A 20,190-nucleotide genomic window follows, 5' to 3' on the forward strand; every position below is an offset into this window, starting at 1 on the left:
TCCGTCTAAATCTCATCTCCATCCTGTCTCATCTCTGTCTTGAATCCGTCTCATCTCATCTCTGTCTCGTCTTGTCTCCGTCTTGTCTCGTCTCCATCTCCGTCTCGCCTTGTATTGTTTTATAACTAAAGGTGTCCCTTGAAAGAGGGGGCATGGAGTCTCTACGTGGTCGCTCCCAGCTATATTTTAAACATCGCGCGCTTATGATTGGAGTTGGCCCAACATCCAAACACAGGACCACAGAACTTTGGGCAATTGCTGGCACCAGTTTCCGGCTACCTTCCTGTTCGTCCTGTGAGTATTCCCGCAACCTCCAAGCGGACACCGCATGCGGTGTTACGAACTCCATGGTGGTTTTTTTTCCGACCTGCAACTTTTCACGAAAATAAACACCGGCAGGAGGGGTGGGGGCAGCCTCGGGAGCATCACAGCACAGCCCACCACCCCACCGTGCAGACCGGAGGTGGGGGGGGCGGACGGCCGAGGGTGCCCTGCAGGGGGCCGCGTTACCTGCAGCGGGTTCTTGGTGCTGATGGGGATGACCTGGTATTTGTAGTAGCAGAGCTCACAGGACCAGGAGCCGCGCTCGCTGATCCACTTGACGAGGCACGGCTGGTGGGTGCAGCGCACGGATCCATTGCATCGGCAGGGACTCAGGAGCTCGCCCTGCGCACAGCCCACGTGGGGTTGGTTGGTGGGGAGAGGTATTGCAGCAGGGGTGTGGCACCGATAGGCGGCGGTGGGGCTTGCGACTCGAGATCGCGCTCATCGCGCGCAAAGTGTGTGTGTATGTTGAACTTTTTCGTGCCACCGTACATAGCCAACAGTGCTGTGTAAGTTTATGGGTAACTTTATTGAGTCTATGGGTCTCTGTGTGAGTTAATGTATGTAGGTATGTTTAACTTCTTTCGCACCGTACATAGCCAACAGTGATAACTGAAGGTGTGGTTTTAACCCGGCAGGGTGCCCTGGTTAATACCGTGGTGTGCGTGTTAACAGTGAAACACATTCATCATCTGCTGCACACTAGACAGCTGTGAAGCTCCCACGACGTGGTTCGCGAGCAGTTGGCAATGCTGTACCGGAGTCACAGTCCAAATTCGGCAAATTTCAATAAGGCGACCTCGACAATGGCATTTACTCTGCAGTGGATTGCGCGTGGCAACTCAGCCCCTGACTGCGGAACGACTGCAAGCCACGTCCGTGAAGCGTGGCCTGTTTAGGTCCACTCGGCGTAGCCTATTCCCGTCCATGAAGCGCGGCCTGTTCCTCTCGTGACGATCGCCCTGCGCTCATGCACACTTGTGTGCATGCAGATGACATTGCCCAGCAACTCAAAGCAACGGCATGGAATCCACTGTGAAATGGGGGAATATTTCCAGAAATGGAGGCACGAGCCAAATCCCCACAAACTAACAACAAGCACACTCTGAAAGTGGCACTTCTGTGGCAACACTGTGTGACACGACCCCATTCCGACCTATCCCGGAGTGAAGGCAGAACATACGCTAACCTTCCACGACCGCCTCGAAAAAGGTAGCTGCCAAGACCAAATCAAAGGGTCAACATGTTTCAGAAACTGGCAAGCACAAGCTGGGGAGATTCAGCACCATCAGTGCTATGGAAACATCAACCATGGACCTTGTGTGTACTCTGTAGGTGAGTACTGTGCGCCATTATGGACCAAAAGTAGTCACCACTCGACTTGTTGATGTCCAACTAAACAATGCAATGCGGTGGTGTATCACAGGAACCCTCAAGTCGACCCTAACATTCTTGTTGTCAGTCATGTAACCCTATCTCTTCCCCACCCAAACGACACAACGTTGCAACCCTTCGGATAAGTCCTGTGAATCGAGGAAAACGGTCGCCTTCCCATTCATCAGGATCTTGATAACGTCCCTCGTCATCTCTTGAAGTCACGCCAAGCCCCATTTTGGTCCCAAGTGCTTCACCTTCAACAATGCGCATTCAATCCCCGATAAAGCTTTGAGAGCTGAATTGAGTTCAAAATAATTCACAAACACTAGCTTGTTCTGAAAGACTCAACGCAGAAGATCCCTTAAGCTAATTTTCCACCCCAAACCGCATCTGCACAAACTGTGCCAGATGTGGATACCTGATGCACAAATGGAAAATTAAAAACTCGCCAGTAGTAGTGTGTAACTGTGGTCATCCAGAACAGATGGTACAATGCCCCGAGCCACAAATATGAAGGAGACGTCACAGCGATACACTCCGCTACTCCTGACGCAGTTATCTTGGCTTGACCACCTGAATATGAAATTGAGGTCGTTGCCCTGCATCTACATCAGCCATATGGAAGAAGAAGAAATCCGCTCTCTCAGAACGATAGCCCCCCACACAATAGCACCCCAGCGCCTGTACGATAGTGCCCATACAATGTCGCACGTATGTAAGCAGCAGCAGCTAACCACTTGCCCAGCGCCAGCGGTGCAGCGGTTAATGGCGTGCTGGCTAATGCGGCCAGTCTCACACTTGGAGTGGAATAAAAACAATCTGGCAAGCTGGCCCATTGGGCGTGCATCCACTCGGTGTTCTCAATTAAAAAGATAAATGTTTGCACCACAGTGATGAAATGTTAATTACCTTGCCTGGTATGCAGGAGGTCGTGAGTTCTATTCCGACTCTTGACACCTGCTGTATATTTGGAGTTTGCATGTCTCTCTCCCCATGGTCACGTGGATTTTTATCCAGGTCATCCAGTTTTCCCTCCACATTTAGAAGAAAAAGAGCTTCATAGCTCATCGGATTCCTCCGGCAGTATACATACTCTGATTCTGATGGTGCTGAAGCAACAGCAGCGGCTATACACCTCGTCATGCAAGAAAGGGCGTAGAGAGTCGAGAAGTTGAAAAGTGATGCCGTGATCAATGATTAATATCCTGTTAGCCCATGCATGGCACCGCGTGCGTAACCATCAGTTGTTTTCACTGTGCACGCATGGCGAGCTTGTGAGGAGTTTCCACAGCCCTCCGCTGAGGTGGACAGCGAGAGAGTCAACCCACGAACCGGACCTCGCGATCCACCCGTGCATGCCGAGTACGTAAGGGGGGAGCGGTGGGGCAGCGGTGGGGCAGCAGTTAGTGCGATGCGCTATGAACCCGGTGACCCGAGTTCAATTCCCGCTCACGACCACCAACAACAGTGACCATTATCAGAACCGGTCCTGCGCCTCCCCTAGGTCGACTCGGCAACACATAAGTACGTACCATGTGCCATTTGTAAACATCGCCACTGGAGAGACAAAGGCAGCCGGGCGTGGTGCTGGCCACCCACCCTCGCGTGTGCCGTGTCGGCCTTCATAGGTGCTACTTGCTAACAGCACTTGTCCCGACAGCCTTTGTGAGTATATATAGTATTTGTTTAAATTATCATGTATGTGTAATGAGCGACTTCTGCGACACGTCGTGTAGAGGGTACTTATTATTTTATTTCTCACACGGGCACAAGACAGGCCAGCCTTATTCTTCTCACTCTGAGTACAACACTTAGATTTTAACGTCTCTATTGGCTACACACAGCCGATCACTCGGCGTGGTCCCACCGCCCTCACTCGGCTACGCCGCTGGCTGGCGGCGTGACGAGGATGGCGATGGAAACCTCGCAGGAGATCTTCCACTTGGCCGGACGACGGAGAGAGATGATGACGAGCAGCGACGCAGTCCGGACCCAGAAATCGACACACGAAACCCGAGCTCTTATATCCCCCCAGGCGTGGCTAGGCCCCGCCTCCGGCCACGCCCTCCCATGGAACCTTTGAGCCGGTTCCCGGAGCATCTCGGCCAACCCCACCAATTACTTTTGCCCCAGATACAATTCCCTCTCTGATTGGACGTTATCTTAACTGTGCCCGTACCCGCACTTCCCTTTCTCAGCCAGAAGGTGTCATCATGTCATTACATATGTATGTATGTCAAACTTCTTTTGCACCGTACGTAGCCAACCGTGCTAATCGGAGGCGTGGGGAAAAGACAACAAACTAAACACAAAAAGCAGTTCTAAAGAAATGGGTTGTCAATCTAGATGATGATTTAAACGTGCATAGCTCCAGTGGCTTCCTAAAATATCGGAAGGAAAAGCATTCCAGACGGTTGCAGAAGCACATCTGAAAGCGCGTGATGCGGTGACCGTTTTGTTCAATGGCCAGCCAAAAGCCGCTGCTGCTGTGAGGATGGCCGGAGTTTGTGTGTCGATGGTTTCTGCTCCTTGACAAGGTCAGCAAGGTGAGGTGGGGATAAGGGGGATCTTTGTCTTTGTATGGACGCTCTCTCCACAATGCGAACCTGACCATGGATCGTTCTGTTCTGTGCATTGCGTAGTATTAATGCTCTACGCACGAGTTGCCACCGTCAGCCACGGTGGCTCCACCACCCCATGGTACCACGGGCGGCTCTGCTTTACCTTCAGTAGCGAGCGCAAGTCCCCGTGATCCAGACGACTGCTGCAAATGCAGCAGTGGCCGATTCAGAAGCGGACAGATGGTACACACGCGGCATACGAGGCAGAAGAAAAGCTCAGTTGATTGATCGATCATTAACTTATGTGCCAATATCGCGCCGTCGATAAAGCTTACGCGTCGGTGCGCGTTGCAGCGGAATGGGAACGGTACCAGGGTCACGGACCAACAACAGAGATGAAGATAAAAACCCATCAGACCTATGAGCGGCTCGCGCCGACCGAGCAAAGTAAATCGCAACCACGCGCAAAATAAAGTGTGACCATGCGCAACGAATAGCGTAAAGAATAAGTAGTTAATAAATTAAATAACATAAATAATAAGTAAATATACAGTTTTTTTCTCCATTATAAAATTTTAGATGTTATGGGAAGGCGAGTCTGAATAAACTTTGGTGCCACGGTGGTGAGATGTTAACTACCTCACCTGGTATACAGGAGTTCGTGGGTTCGATCCCAACTCTTAACACCTGCTGTATATTTGGAGTTTGCGTCCCATTCTCTCTCGCCTTGTGGCGGCACGGAGAGACGGCTGACAGGAGGGAATAGACCCCACTGGGACAGTCATGGGTTAGCTTCCCATTTCTGTAGTTTTCCATGCTTCGCAGTATGTTGGAAACACCCGCTTTAGCTACAGAATGTGAACATAAGAGAATACCCCTAGAGTCTGCGAGAGCGGGGGCGGAAGATGACTCATCGGCTGACAACATGGTAAGGACTGGACCGGAAACGACTACGAGTAATGAGAGCACAGCACAAGAGAGCACCACAGGAACTGTCACAAGTTCCGCTGCAACAGCGGGCCACAAACAGATGCAGGTATGTGTCTGTGGTTGGAGGAAAGTTACATCACACCATGGGTTGAGGATCCACCAAGGGAAGAAGGGGTGTTTGGGTAAAGAGAGACAGAGGCCTCGCATTGATTACTTTCTGTGAAAGCGATCAAATCAGTCGAATGAAGCACAGCAACTGGACGCAAACCATAGTTTGCAGTGCATCAGTACCACTGTCATGGAGGACGTAAACTCAAGCACCAAAGTAACAACTGAGGTGGAACCAACAACAGGAGTGGAACTCACCCAGCCTCCCAGACCTGCAGTCGAGAGGAGACTACCAGAGCACAGACCATATGTGAAGTGGCCTGGCGCCAGTGACAAGAAGTTGTGGGAAACAGTGAATACTTACCTTACCTTGACCCTCGAGAAACTTCGAGGCACAGTGGAGAAGAAGTTGGAGAGGATGAGGGACATCATCTATGAGTATGGGGCAGAAAGCTTTGGAGTGCAAGAGGCAAAAAGCGGGAGAAAGGTTCCAACCCCACCAGTTTCCAGGAGGCAACAAGAAATCAAGCGCCTCTTCAAGTAAGGAGACAGCTTAAGAAACAGTGGAAAAAGGCCTCGGAAGTGGAACAGGAGGGCATAGAGGCACTTCAGGCTGACATCAAAACCCGGTTAGCATCCCTCCGTAGAGCAGAGAACCTACGGAAACGCAGAAGGAAGAAAGAACAAACTAGAACTCGATTCTATAAAGATCCCTTCAAGTTCCTTAAAAGTCTCTTCACGAGGGAAAAAAGTGGAGCTCTAGAAACAACAAAGAAAGACCTGGAGGAGCACCTGAGAACAACAAACTTTGACTCAAAGCGACATGAACATCTGGCCATCCCATCAGATATCCCACCCATTGAACCCCCGGAACATCATATTGAGACCAGCCCTCCGACATGGAAAGAGGTGGAAAACACAGATGGACGGGCAAGAACAGCATCAGCCCCGGGGCCAAATGGAGTCCCGTACAAAGTGTATAAGAACGCACCAGACGTCATGAGGTTCCTCTGGAGGCTTATGAGAACAGCTTGGTAAAAGAAGATAATACCCAAAGCGTGGCGTAGAGCAGGCGGGGTCCTGATCCCTAAGGAGAAGGATGCAGTGAACATCAGCCAATTCCACCCAATCTCCTTGCTGAATGTCGAGGGTAAAATCTTCTTTAGGGTCATTGCCCACAGAGGATGGCCGAGTACCTGCAAAGGAATGCGTATGTCGATACATCTGTACAGAAGGCAGGAATATCAGGGTTATCTGGCTGCTTGGAACATTCCAGCATGATCTGGCACCAGATCCAAATGGCCAAGGTGGAGAAAAGGGACCTCCATTTAGTCTTCCTCGACCTCGCCAACGCATTTGGCTCTGTGCCCCATGAACTCCTGTGGTCTGCCTTCAGGTTTTTCCACATACCGGACACCATCACAACCCTGGTGAAGTCGTACTTCCAGGATCTGCAGTTCTGCTTCACCACCTCAGAGTTCACCACCTCATGGCAGTGCCTGAATGTAGGTATAATGGCGGGATGTACTATTTCTCCGTTGGCATTCATAATGGCAATGGAGGTTATCATCAGATCCTCAAAATGGGTTGCTGGTGGACAGCGAGTCGATTCTGGTTTCCGCCTCCCTCCACTCAGAGCCTACATGGACGACATTACAACATTGACCACCACTGTGCCATGCACCAGGAGACTGCTCAGAAAACTCGATTGTGAAGGGAGTACTCTCTGACCTGACATTCTTCATCAGAGATGACCCAATCCCAACAGTGTCTGAGCAACCGGTAAAAAGCCTTGGAAGGTGGTATGATGCAAGCCTGAAGGACAAAGACCAGGTGCAACAGCTGCGCAAAGACATTGGTAGTAGCCTACAGTCCATCGACAACACCCAGCTACCTGGAGAGTTAAAGGCCTGGTGTCTGCAGTTTAGTCTCCTACCCCGGGTGTTGTGGCCCCTAGCAGTGTATGAGGTTCCAATCTCAACAGTGGAGAAGATGGAAAGAGGAGTCACAGGGTACCTAAAGAAGTGGCTTGGAGTTCCACGATGCCTTACCACCATAGGCCTCTATGGAGATGGTGTCCTCAAGCTGCCCCTCACCAGTCTAACAGAGGAATTCAAGTGTGCAAAAACCAGGCTCCAGATGACACTGAATGAATCTCGAGACCCAGTGGTGAGCAACAACGCGCCGACTTTGGCAACTGGGCGCAAATGGAGGCCAGGAAAAGCAGTCCAGGAGGCAACAGTAGCCCTCGGACATGCTGACATTGTGGGTCATGTTCAGCAAGGGAGAGGAGGCCTTGGGCTAAATAGCCGCGCTGCTTGGAGTAAGGCCACTGCACCAGAGCGGCGGAAGATGGTAGTGCAGGAAGTACGCCATCAGGAGGAGGCTGCAAGGTGGGCCAAGGCAGTCTCTCTTGCCAAACAGGGACAGTGGGCTCGATGGGACAGTATGGAGAAGAGGAAGATCAGCTGGAAGGATCTGTGGGCCATGGAAGCGAGGCGGTTGAGCTTTTCCATCAGAGCAACATATGACGTCCTTCCAACACCAGTGGTATGGTGAAGATCCGGACTGTGCCCTCTGTTCCATGCCAGCCAACCTCAGGCACATTCTCACAGGGTGTAAAACAAGCCTCACCCAAGGACGCTACACTTGGCGTCACAACCAAGTCCTTAAAAACCTTGCGTCCGCCCTGTCGGACAAGCGAGCTGCCACCAACTCCCTACCACCCCCAGCAGCATCACACCCCTTATGGATGACCTTTGTCCGCGAAGGGGCTAAACCACCGAAGAACGGCTCTACACCATCAGAGCGAGACCAGCTGCGCTTGGCCCACGACTGGAAAATGCTAGCTGACATTGGCTGGCAACTTGTGTTTCCTCCGGAGATCGCAACTACCACCCTAAGACCTGACATGGTGCTCTGGTCCCGTTCGCTCAAGAAGGTCTTCATCATTGAGCTCACAGTACCCTGGGAGGACTCAGTAGATGAGGCTTATGAGCGAAAACATCTGCGCTATGCTGATCTAGCTGCTAAAAGCATGGCATAATGGCTGGAACACAGAAGTCCGACCAGTGGAGGTGGGCTGCAGAGGTTTTGTGGCAATCAGAGCTGTATCGGAGGCGGCAGAAGGCAGCAGTCAGTGGCTCTGGATGAAGAGTAAAGACCCCAGCTGGGCCCCGAAGTGAGAGGGCCAGGAGGTATGCGGTCAACAATGCTTGACTTAGGGAGGATGACTCCCCTGCCATGCATAGTCCCATGGGATGTTGGCTATCAACAACAAGGCAACTCCTATGACTAATTGGGAATGGGACGCAAGCATAGGATTGATCACCCTGTCGCTGGCCGCCTTTGGGGAGGGTGTAGTGTGAAAGGCCGAAACACCATAGGAAGTAAAGGTACACTACTGACGATGCGCTCCCCAAATTTCACCAGGCTCACTGTTCATGAACTCTTGGAAGTGCTTGCACAAAGGATAGTAACATCTCATCCTGTGTTCTTGGAATCCACGGTTGTGTGTATTCTTCTCTGGGTCCTCCTGGTTATTGCCCCCACGTTTAGAATGAACATCACGAATTTAGAGCATTTGGCTGTTGCTATAAGTTTCCGCATGGCGATAAGCCGCTTCATTGTTATCATTTGTGATAGCCAGCTCATTTTCGAAAAAAATAACTGCATAGCTCAGTAGGCCGTACCTGTTAAAATAACAATAGTAACAGTGTAGTACAGCGATACACTACTCATGAAGCGGTTGTCTGGGCTTGACCACCTGGATGTAAAATTGGAGTTGTTGCTCCGGATCTACATCAGCAGCCGTACGAAAGAATAAGACAGTGCGATATTTTTTCTTCTGGGTTTCGTGCTTTAAAAAATGTCATCGTACCATGATGTATTAACGGACCCCATACTGTATCAGTGCGGGTGACATTTCGTACTGTATAATTTCGTACCTTATGTCCTGCCTAAGGAAAAGAAAAAATCTTAGAAAATAAGGGATGGACGAGCAAGCCTATAGTTGATAATTTTTCTTGATACTTTTTTTATCTTAAAAAAACATCTTCTCTAAACATGTTTGATTTTTTTTTTGCTCAAATTTACAAAAAACATTTAGTTTCAAAATCGCATACATTTCTAACGACGTGACTTTACCGAAAGAACAAAAGAGTATGGATTCCTGCAGTCACGAAAGCTTCAAATCTAGATCGATTCAAAACGCTTAAAAATTATCATCCGTTAGTTAATAGCGAGTGGCATTTTGAGAAAGGAATCTATCCTGCCGTTTTTGTTTTTGATAAGCGATGTGTTACATTCTTGTAGTCACCTTTAAAGACAAAGAGAGTTATAATGATTGTCAGAGATTAATACGCTCACCTGAATTGGCATGAAAATACGGCGAAAAAACAATCATAATAGCGTACCGCACTTAAAGAAGCAAACAATCATGTACCGTACCACACCTCTGATTAGCACTGTTGGCTATGTACAGTGCGAAAGAAGTTCAACATCCGTACATAAAGTAATTTTGTACCGTACCATATTACCACCCTTGCACGTTCCCGCGAGGTTGGGGAGGGAGAAGTGGGGGTCGAAAGAGGGGGGTTGTAGAGGCAGCGCCAACAGAGAGATCCTTCCATTGCCCTGCTGTGGCTCCCCCAATATCCCACCGTGCCATTTGGAAGACTTTGCAATGCCATTCCACGAGATTCTAGCGCATGGCGTCCGTGGCGTCCATGGTGTTTATAGTGTTTATGATGTCCGTAGTGTCCGTGGTGTTTATGGTGTCCATGGTGTCCATAGTGTCCGTGGTGTTCATGGTGTCTGTGGTGTCCGTGGTGTTTGTGTTGTCCATGGTGCGGATGGGGGGGGGGTGCTGGGAGCGGCCCCCCACGGTGCTGCAGGAGCGGTGCTCGCCCACGCCTTGGGGATCGCGCTCGGTGAGCTGAACCCACGACCCGTCCCAAATGGATAAATAAATAGGAGCGGGCTGATCTCTTAAGCTCCCCTTTTTCTCCCTTAAAGGCCATCGTCTATTTTATCTGTAACCGGTTAAGAGCCCCTATTTTTTTGGTAAATAAAAAAAATGGTAGAATTGCAATCTCCTAAAGGTGGCCGTTTTATTTTGATTGCTTTCCTCATTATGTTTCCAACGAGAGCAGCGGATTAGAATTTCTAGGGTTCGCACAGTTGGCTATGTACAGTGTAAAAGAAGTTCAACATACATACACTGCACCCCCAATTAGCACGGTTGGCTGTGTACGGTGCAAAAAAAGTTCAATCAACGCACATACACCGCACCTCCGATTAGCACGGTTAGCTACGTACAGTGATATTCGTGCGATGCCAAAGGACCGGACTACCACATTCAACTCTGGGGATATGGACGTGTACAAGAAGACGAGGTACGACCTCCGTGAATCCATGAGAGATGCAAAAAAGACAATACATAATCAAGCTGGAATCACAGTACAATAGTTCCGTCGCACGATGCACGTGGCAAGGATGACAAACCATAACGGACGACAAGGGGAAAGCCCGGCTGCGCCACCCCCCTGACGCCCCTCTCCTAGAGGAGTTGAATACTTTTCATGATCACTTTGAGGCGATCAACAGAGGCATCCATGAAGGCTCCCGCTGCTCGGGATGGCCGTGTGCTTAAACGAGTGAATATTCGCAAAACCGCCGACCCAGACGAAGTACTCCGGCTGAGTCCTCGGAGCATGCGCAGAGCAGCAAGCAGGCGTCTTCACAGACATTTTCAACCTCTTGTGATGCCGCCGCCACGAAGCCGTTCAACAGGCACCCTAGCTATGACCTCGCCACCACCAAGCGACGGAGCCGACCCCGCGTGCCCCTCACCCCACCTTACATGAACACACCCGCACGCATTTCCCCCCCCCCCCATAGAGCTCCGAGAGGAGGTCACCTGGCCGACCGGTTTTTATCCGAGAAGCCCTTATCGGGATTAACTTTCACGGTTTACGGCGACCAGGGAATTGGACGACCTCCCCCGACGCTACTTTGCACCGCGGCGCTGCGACCGGCCTTAAGATGGTATGGTCGCGGCGAAGGGCATTCGGCCACCGCGGTTGAAACGCATCCCCCCACACACACCCCCACGGGTCGACGAGACAGGCAGAGGAGGGACGGGGCGGCATAGTTTAGCGTGCCAAAGCGGGCTCGAGTGCGTAGGTGCCATTGTTAGGGAAGTTAAAGGATAGGGCTGGAATTGCAAATAATCAGAGAGGCGACTCGGGCGCATAGTGCGCAATTGATGGGGCAGGTGGTGGAGACATGCGGAGGCTCCGCGCTTAACTTCCACAGCAGGCCGTTGTGATGGACGCCGCTGCATAATGTGCATGACCAAGGCGCCATGCATGAGAAAGGGATTAATTAGAATTAACGCCACACACGCAGCGCATCTGATTAGCATAGCAAGGGCGCCCGGAACCGCCGCACGCGCCCTGACGGGCGCGCACCCATTGTTAAAGAAAAACTGGGAGGGGGCCACCACCACGCTCGGAGCAGCATCCCTTTGATGTAGGAAGGATAAAAAGGGGGCGAAAAGGGGAGATCTGTCTCTCTTACTCCAGCACCAGGCGACAAGACGCTCTCCAGCCCAGCGACCCGGACGTCCGTGAGACGCATCGAGGTACGCTGCGAGCACGGGATCAACGGACCGCCATGGGCACCTAACAGTGAGTAAGAAGGTGAATTAGGATCATAGGTAGATAACTCGGGAATAGGCATGAAGGTAGTAGAATAGGCCAGCCTCGTCGATTCATACTGACTCAACAACCAGTTCCAGGTAGCAAACAATAAATCATTAATAGCTGATCGTGTCCCCGTGTGATCTCGCTGAGAAGTGGGAACGCGTGTGGTGCTGTGTACACAGCGGCTCGCCACGTGGGAGTGCTGCGTAGAGCGGCGCACGAGTGGGTGTCGCGTGTGTGCAGGTGTGTGCGCTCGTAGCGTGGGGGAAGGGGTCGGTGCGTCCACAGGTACCCGCTCCGTCTATCGCCGCAGGGACTCGCGCGGTGTGAGGGCAGCGTCATTCGCCCTCCAACCCCTGACCCCCGTTTAGAGCGCGTGATTGGTGGAGAGACAACGCAGCGTTTACAGGTGAGCGAGAGCGGGCGGCGAACTATGCCTCTCACACGAGCTCGCGGAGGGACGGACCAGGGAGGGGAGCCGTCGGGCGATGAGCCCAGCGACGGCAGCAGCTGCTCGCAGAGTAGCGAGGGGTCGGCGAACGGCGGAGTCCCTGCCATAGGTACGGAGCAGGGAGGAACTTCGGGGACCAGCGGCCCCAACAATTTGGTGTCAGAAGTCGTATGAACCCTCACATCTTCACGGGAAAGTGGCGCGCTACTCCACGCAAAGGTAAGGCATGTGTTCACCGGCCAGGGGACCCCTACATGGAAAGCGTTTTCCCGCAATATCATAGGGGCTAAAGAGCTTGATGGCTGGTCGGACGCGCAGGCGTTACGACAACTTACGTTGAACCTAGATGGGCGGGCAGCCGACTTTGTAGAGGCACTACCCGAAAGCGCGCAAACCCAACTAGAAAAACTAATGCGTAGATTAGACCTGCGTTTCGGCACGCGCAACGCGATACGGGCAAAGATGGCCTTAGAGGCGCGCCGACGCCAACCCGGCGAGGACTTCCGAGACTACGCCGAGGACGTGCGATCACTAACCCGGATCGCCCGTCCAGAGTTCGCGAAGGAGGTCATTGACGCGCTAGCTGCAGACAAGCTACTCAGGTACCTAGCTCGCACCACGTGGTGGCAGCCCAAAAGGGCTTGTGCAGGCTTCCCCTTCGATACCCTAGTCGAGCAAGCACTCGAGTATGAGGAGCTCTCCAGCGAACGCGCGCAGCTCCGAGGGTCGGGACAGGAGTGCACCGTGGCGAGCCTGATCCCTGACGAGGAGGATGATGAGGAGGAGCCCGCCAGCCCAATAAGGAGACGGGCAAGAGAGCCCCAGAGACCCCGCGAGACAACCCCGGGGTGGGTAGCCGGGTTACAGACCGGCATGGGAGATATTGCTGGCCGGGTAGACCAAATGGACGGTAAGTTAACCCAAGTACGCGAGGAAGCAAATAAAAATGTGAAGACCCTCCAGTCTGAGATGGGGGAAACATGCTCGACAGTAGGAGGGCTGGCCGGGAGGGTAGCCCAATTAGAGTCCGATGTGGGAAAACTGCGTACTGGGGGATGGAGAGGGAGCGGACAGGGGACCCGCTACGGAGCCGCCCCCCCTCCCCGGACATGTTATATGTGCGATCGCCGAGGGCATCTAGTGAGAGACTGTCCTGAAATCACCCGAGCTAGGCAGACTCGGGGGTTAAACTCCAACGCCCCCTAGAGCGTGGACCAACTAGGGGTGCAATCGACGCGGTCCCGATACAAATAGATGATAATGAGAATAATGGCGAGCGAGTGATCTCCACACAGGTTCCAGCAACAACGCCCACGGAAACGGTGACTCCTGGCGACTGGCTACGGGAGCTGGTGGCGGGGATCACGGGGGCCACGTCGCTGGTGGAAGGGGAGGTAGACGGAATGCGTACCCGAATCCTGCTGGACACGGGGGCGGTGGCCTCGCTCGTGAGTGCAGCACACTGCAGCGCGATCGGGGTCGACGTGCGTCACCTGCAGGCCCCGGACCGTGTGCTGCACACGGCGAGCGGAGCAGGAATGGGGCTGCTGGGGAGAGCCACCCTAGAGGTCCGCATAGGTAGCCAGGTGTGCACCCAGGAGTTCTACGTGTCGAGTGCGTTGTGTCACGAGTGTATTGCAGGTACCGACCTCCTAGAACAGCTGGGACTCAACGTGCAACCCCGCCAGTGATGAGCCACCATGGAGAGCAACGGCGAGCGGATTCCGTTCCTGGGACGAGAGCCGACGCGCCCCCGCTTCGCACCTGTGGCCGCTATCCTGGCGACGGCAGTCACCATCGGGCCGCTCACCGAGATGCTGGTGCCGGTGGCAACATCCCCCACCGACCCCGCGCTCCGACCATCAGGGGAGGTAATGCTAACTCCTCACCCGGAGTTGGCCAAACGGTATGGGGTCGTGGGGTCCGCCACGTTGGTAAACGCAGATGGGGACCGATTGTTTATGCGGATGTTTAACCCTCACAGCACCCCAGCGATACTACGACGGCGCACCCCGATAGCCACCGTACACCCCCTGCACGCACGCCACTCTAACGACTCGGTGTTCGTACTCTGGGCTGAGGACCCCGGTCGTCCTGAGGGTGACCAGGACCTGGCCTGGCGAGTCGGCCCGACTCCCCGAGGCGAGGTCGTTCCCCTGCTCGATGCGTTACATGTACCATGGGCGGATTTACCTAAGGGAGAGGCCGATCGGCTGCGCGAGTTACTGCGGGAGTATGCCGACGTATTCAGTGAACACGACTCGGACGTGGGTCGGACCGACCTTGTTAAGCACCAAATTGACACCGGTGCAGCCCGACCCATCAAACTCCCTGCATACCGAGTGGGCGCACCTGAACGCGCCCAGATCAAAGAGGCAGTTGGGGACATGCTTCGCGATAACATAATTCAGCCCTCGGCGAGCCCCTGGTCAGCCCCAGTGGTACTAGTAACGAAAAAGGATGGGTCAACCCGGTTCTGCGTCAATTACCGTAAACTGAACGCAGTCGTAAACTGAACGCAGTCACGCTCGGCGACGCCTTCCCCATACCCCGCATCGACGACACCTTCGACAGCCTCGCCGGAGCGCGATATTTTTCCACCCTCGATCTCGCGTCCGGGTACTGGCAGGTGGAGATGGCGGAGGAGGATCGGCCGAAAACCGCATTCACCACCCCGATGGGACTATTCGAGTTTCGAGTACTCCCGTTCGGACTCACCAATGCGCCCGGAACGTTCCAGCGGCTGATGGAGTTGGTGATGCGGGGCTTGCAATGGGAACAGTGCCTGATTTACTTGGACGATGTGATAGTGTTCAGTAGATCTTTGTCTGAGCATTGGTCCAGGTTACGAGAGGTATTCCAGCGACTGCGAGCGGCTCATCTCAAGCTCAAGCCACGTAAGTGTTACATCGCACAACGCGAGGTGGGGTACCTCGGGCATCGCGTCAGCGAGGCAGGTGTGCACACCGATCCGGAGAAGGTACGCGCCATAGTGGAGTGGCCACGGCCAAGGAATCTGACGGAGATCAGATCATTTTTGGGGCTCGCCACCTATTATTGTCGATTTGTAAAGGGATTCAGCGAGATTGCACGCCCCCTCACCCAACTCACTTCCCCTAAGCACCCCTATCAGTGGACGGGGGCCTGCCAGACGGCCTTCACCACTCTCAAAAACCACCTCACCCACGCCCCCACCCTCGCTTTCCCCGATTTTACCACCGATTTTATGTTGGACACCGATGCCTGCAGCAGCGGGCTGGGCGCGGTGTTGTCACAGGTGCAGGATGGGACGGAACGAGTCATCGCGTATGCCAGCCGGACCTTGAGTGGGGCCGAGCTGAACTATTGCGTGACCCGCCAAGAGTTGTACGCCGTGATTTTCGCATGTAAACAGTTCCGGCCGCATTTGTACGGCAGGAGATGTCGCGTACGCACTGACCATTATGCTCTGCAGTTTCTTCTTACATTCAAGGAGCCGCGGGGGCAAATGGCCCGGTAGCTGGCGCAGCTGCAGGAGTATAACCTGCAAATCGAGTATCGGGCTGGCCGGACGCATGCAAACGCGGACGCCTTGTCGAGGCGACCCACGGTGTACGCCGAAACAAGGCCGGAGGAGGCCTGCCCGTGTTTCACGGGGGGACGCTGCCTGCAGGCAACGGACCCCCGAGAGGCCGCGGCCACTGACCCCCCCCCAGCGAGAGAAAATGCAGTGTGCGCCACAGAGACCCTCGCAGGTGGCACAGGGGATCCCGTCGACCGCCCGGCAAACGCAGGACCCACGGCTCGGGGCCCAGCGGACCACCCCGCCCTGATCGGACGGATCCAGGAGGACGTCGGTTGCGCCTTCCTGGGCCTGAACGACGAGCAGCTGAGACAGACCCAACAGCGGGATCTGGATCTGGCGGCGGTGGAGGCGGCACTACGGGAGGAAAAGAGCGCCCTACTAGGACCCTGGAGCGGTTTGTATGCCCGGTTGTTTGTGCAGAACGGAGTGGTACGGGAGTTAACCGAGGCCGGCCAGCCGGGGTGCATCTGTGTTCCTGCCCAGGTACGACCCCAGCTGCTATGGCTGGTGCATGATCACCCGCCCGGGGGCCATGATGGGGAACGACGCACTCGAGAGACCCTGCGTCGCCAGTATCTCTGGCCCAAATTGGCACAAGACGTGGCCGCCTGGGTACAGGGCTGCCGCACCTGTCAGCAGTGCGGGCCGAAACCGGCACGATACCAGGTACCCCTAAGGCCGTTCCGCGTCAGCCGCACGAATCAGCTGGTCGGGATCGACCTACAGGGGCCATTCCCGCGATCCCATCGAGGCAACCGGTATATCCTAGTCGCAGTAGAGTATTATCACCCGCTACCCTGTGGCAGTGGCCACCCCTGATAAAACGGCCTTGGTGGTGGCCCGGGCATTCGTGGAACATTACGTACTTAAGCACGGGATCCCAGAACGAGTCCTCACCGACCAGGGTAGCGAGTTCGAGGCCGAGTTGTTCCAGGCACTGTGCCGAGAGTTCGGAATCCAGAAGGACCGAACCACAGCGTACCACCCCCAGGCGAACTGTATGGTGGAACGCATGAATCAGACCTTAGCGGGGAAACTCAAACGTATGGCGGCCGCAAATCAACGGGATTGGGATGAACACCTCCCCTACGCCCTTTTCGCCTACGCCACCACTGTACACACGTCGACGGGACAAACCCCGTTTTTAATGATGTTCGGCCGTGAGTCTCGTTTACCCGCAGATCTGCTATTCGGCGTTCCTTCCCCCCAGCCGGAGGAGGGAAGCCGCCCCGTGGAACACCTGATGGAGACCCTGCGAGAAGCCCGAGGCCGAGCATACCCGCAAGGGGAAGCTGCGCACCGGCGGCAGGAACAGGGTGCCCGACCCCGCATGGAACCCCCCTTATTCCTGACAGGCGCTAAGGTATGACTACACACCCCTCGCGTCGGGGCCGGGCAGGTGGGGAAACTGACGACCTACTGGCGGGGACCCTGGACCGTGGTGCGGCAGATCTCCCCCTGGACGGTACTAATCTATGGCGGGGAGAGGGGTCGAGAGACGGTGGTCAACGTCCGCCGCTTAAAACCATGGAAAGCGGCCCCGGCGAGAGAGAACCCCGTCACCCGAAGGCCCCGGAATCCCGGGGTACCCGCACCCCCCGTGTTTGGGGGCCTCGCACGCTACATGGGCCCCGCCAGGCCCCCGAAACGCCCCGATCCAGTCAGGAGACGGCGCGGACGACGGCCCCTAAACCCTTCTGCTTCTGAGTTTGTACCCCAGCCCGCAGGTACCGAGGGACAGGGAGAGCCGCTGGAGTGGAGGAGGAGGCCGCCGCAGGAGCTACAGAGGACGGAGCCACCCACCCCGAGACCAGCCACGAGGTCCGGACGGATCCCCCGGACCCCGCAGCGTTTCCTCGTGGGCGCGGCCCAAGCAAGGTGCTCCAGTCAACCCGAGACGGGGACCAGCACCTGGGGGGCTATGTGATACCGCCGCCACGAAGCCGTTCAACAGGCGCCCTAGCTACGACCTCGCCACCACCAAGCGACGGAGCCGACCCCGCATCCCCCTCACCTCACCTCACATGAACACACCCGCATGCATTTCCCCCCCCCCATAGAGCTCCGAGGGGAGGTCACCTGGCCGACTGGTTTTTATCTGAGAAGCCCTTATCGGGATTAACTTTCACGGTTTCCGGCGACCAGGGAATTGGACGACCTCCCCCGACGCTACTTTGCACCGCGGCGCTGCGACCGGCCTTAAGATGGTATGGTCGCGGCGAAGGGCATTCGGCCACCGCGGTTGAAACGCATCCCCCCACACACACCCCCACGGGTCGACGAGACAGGCAGAGGAGGGACGGGGCGGCATAGTTTAGCGTGCCAAAGCGGGCTCGAGTGCGTAGGTGCCATTGTTAGGGAAGTTAAAGGATAGGGCTGGAATTGCAAATAATCAGAGAGGCGACTCGGGCGCATAGTGCGCAATTGATGGGGCAGGTGGTGGAGACATGCGGAGGCTCCGCGCTTAACTTCCACAGCAGGCCGTTGTGATGGACGCCGCTGCATAATGTGCATGACCAAGGTGCCATGCATGAGAAAGGGATTAATTAGAATTAACGCCACACACGCAGCGCATCTGATTAGCATAGCAAGGGCGCCCGGAACCGCCGCACGCGCCCTGACGGGCGCGCACCCATTGTTAAAGAAAAACTGGGAGGGGGCCACCACCACGCTCGGAGCAGCATCCCTTTGATGTAGGAAGGATAAAAAGGGGGCGAAAAGGGGAGATCTGTCTCTCTTACTCCAGCACCAGGTGACAAGACGCTCTCCAGCCCAGCGACCCGGACGTCCGTGAGACGCATCGAGGTACGCTGCGAGCACGGGATCAATGGACCGCCATGGGCACCTAACAGTGAGTAAGAAGGTGAATTAGGATCATAGGTAGATAACTCGGGAATAGGCATGAAGGTAGTAGAATAGGCCAGCCTCGTCGATTCATACTGACTCAACAACCAGTTCCAGGTAGCAAACAATAAATCATTAATAGCTGATCGTGTCCCCGTGTGATCTCGCTGAGAAGTGGGAACGCGTGTGGTGCTGTGTACACAGCGGCTCGCCACGTGGGAGCGCTGCGTAGAGCGGCGCACGAGTGGGTGTCGCGTGTGTGCAGGTGTGTGCGCTCGTAGCGTGGGGGAAGGGATCGGTGCGTAAACAGGTACCCGCTCCGGCTATCGCCGCAGGGACTCGCGCGGTGTGAGGGCAGCGTCATTCGCCCTCCGGCCCCTGACCCCCGTTTAGAGCGCGTGATTGGTGGAGAGACAACGCAGCGTTTACAGGTGAACGAGAGCGGGCGGCGAGCTATGCCTCTCACACGAGCTCGCGGAGGGACGGACCAGGGAGGGGAGCCGTCGGGCGATCAGTCCAGCGACGGCAGCAGCTGCTCGCAGAGTAGCGAGGGGTCGGCGAACGGCGGAGTCCTTGCCATAGGCACGGAGCAGGGAGGGACTTCGGGGACCAGCGGCCCCAACACTCTCTCTGTCCCAGGCTGTTATCCTCACACATTTCAAGATGACCACCTTTATCACAGTGCTCAAGAAAATAAAGGTGACCTGTCGAAATGTCTAAATGATTTCCAGTAGCAGCTCACATCTGTCATCATGAAGTACTTCGAGCGGCTGGTCATGGCCCACATCAACTCTGAGATACCAGACACTCTAGACCCACTCCAGTTTGCATACCACCCCAACAGATCCATGGATGATGCCGTCTCCATTGCACTACACACTGCTCTATCCCACCTGAACAAGAAGAACTCATATGTGAGGATGGTTTTCATTGACTACAGCTCAGCATTCAAAAGCATTGTTCCCTCCAAGCTCGTCACCAAGCTCAGGTCCCTGGTTCTGAACACCACCCTCTGCAACTGGATACTGGATTTTCTGGCAGGCAGACCCCAGGTTGTGAGGATAGTCAAATACCCCTCCTCCACATTGACTCTCAACACAAGAGCCCCCCAGGGCTATTTGCTCAGCCCACTGCTGTACTCCTGGTTCGCTCACGACTGCATGGCCAAGCAGGACACCAACTCCATCATCAAGTTTGATGACGACACCACCATGGTAGGCCTGATCACCAATAACGATTGGACAGCCTACAGGGAAGGAGGTAAGATACTTGGCAGTTGCATTGTCAGGCTAAGAAACTTCTCCCTCGCCAGCAAAACAAAGG

General features: G+C 54.7%; 1 protein-coding gene across 2 annotated transcripts in view; it reads right to left on the bottom strand.

The window, feature by feature from the left end:
- LOC144951349 (uncharacterized) overlaps nt 1-20,190 on the bottom strand; it is a 201,748-nt gene that overhangs the window by 109,737 nt on the left and 71,821 nt on the right. The window contains exon 2 of one of the 2 annotated variants that reach the window (XM_078881563.1): nt 511-666. The exons of the other annotated variant lie outside the window; for it this stretch is intronic. Within the exon in view, the coding sequence (XP_078737689.1) occupies nt 511-666 (156 nt within the window). The remainder of the gene's footprint in view (nt 1-510; nt 667-20,190) is intronic. 2 annotated transcript variants of the gene reach the window in all.

The sequence above is a fragment of the Lampetra fluviatilis genome, chromosome 62 (assembly GCF_964198595.1).
Source record: "Lampetra fluviatilis chromosome 62, kcLamFluv1.1, whole genome shotgun sequence".
In the NCBI taxonomy this organism is placed as follows: Eukaryota; Metazoa; Chordata; class Hyperoartia; order Petromyzontiformes; family Petromyzontidae; genus Lampetra; species Lampetra fluviatilis.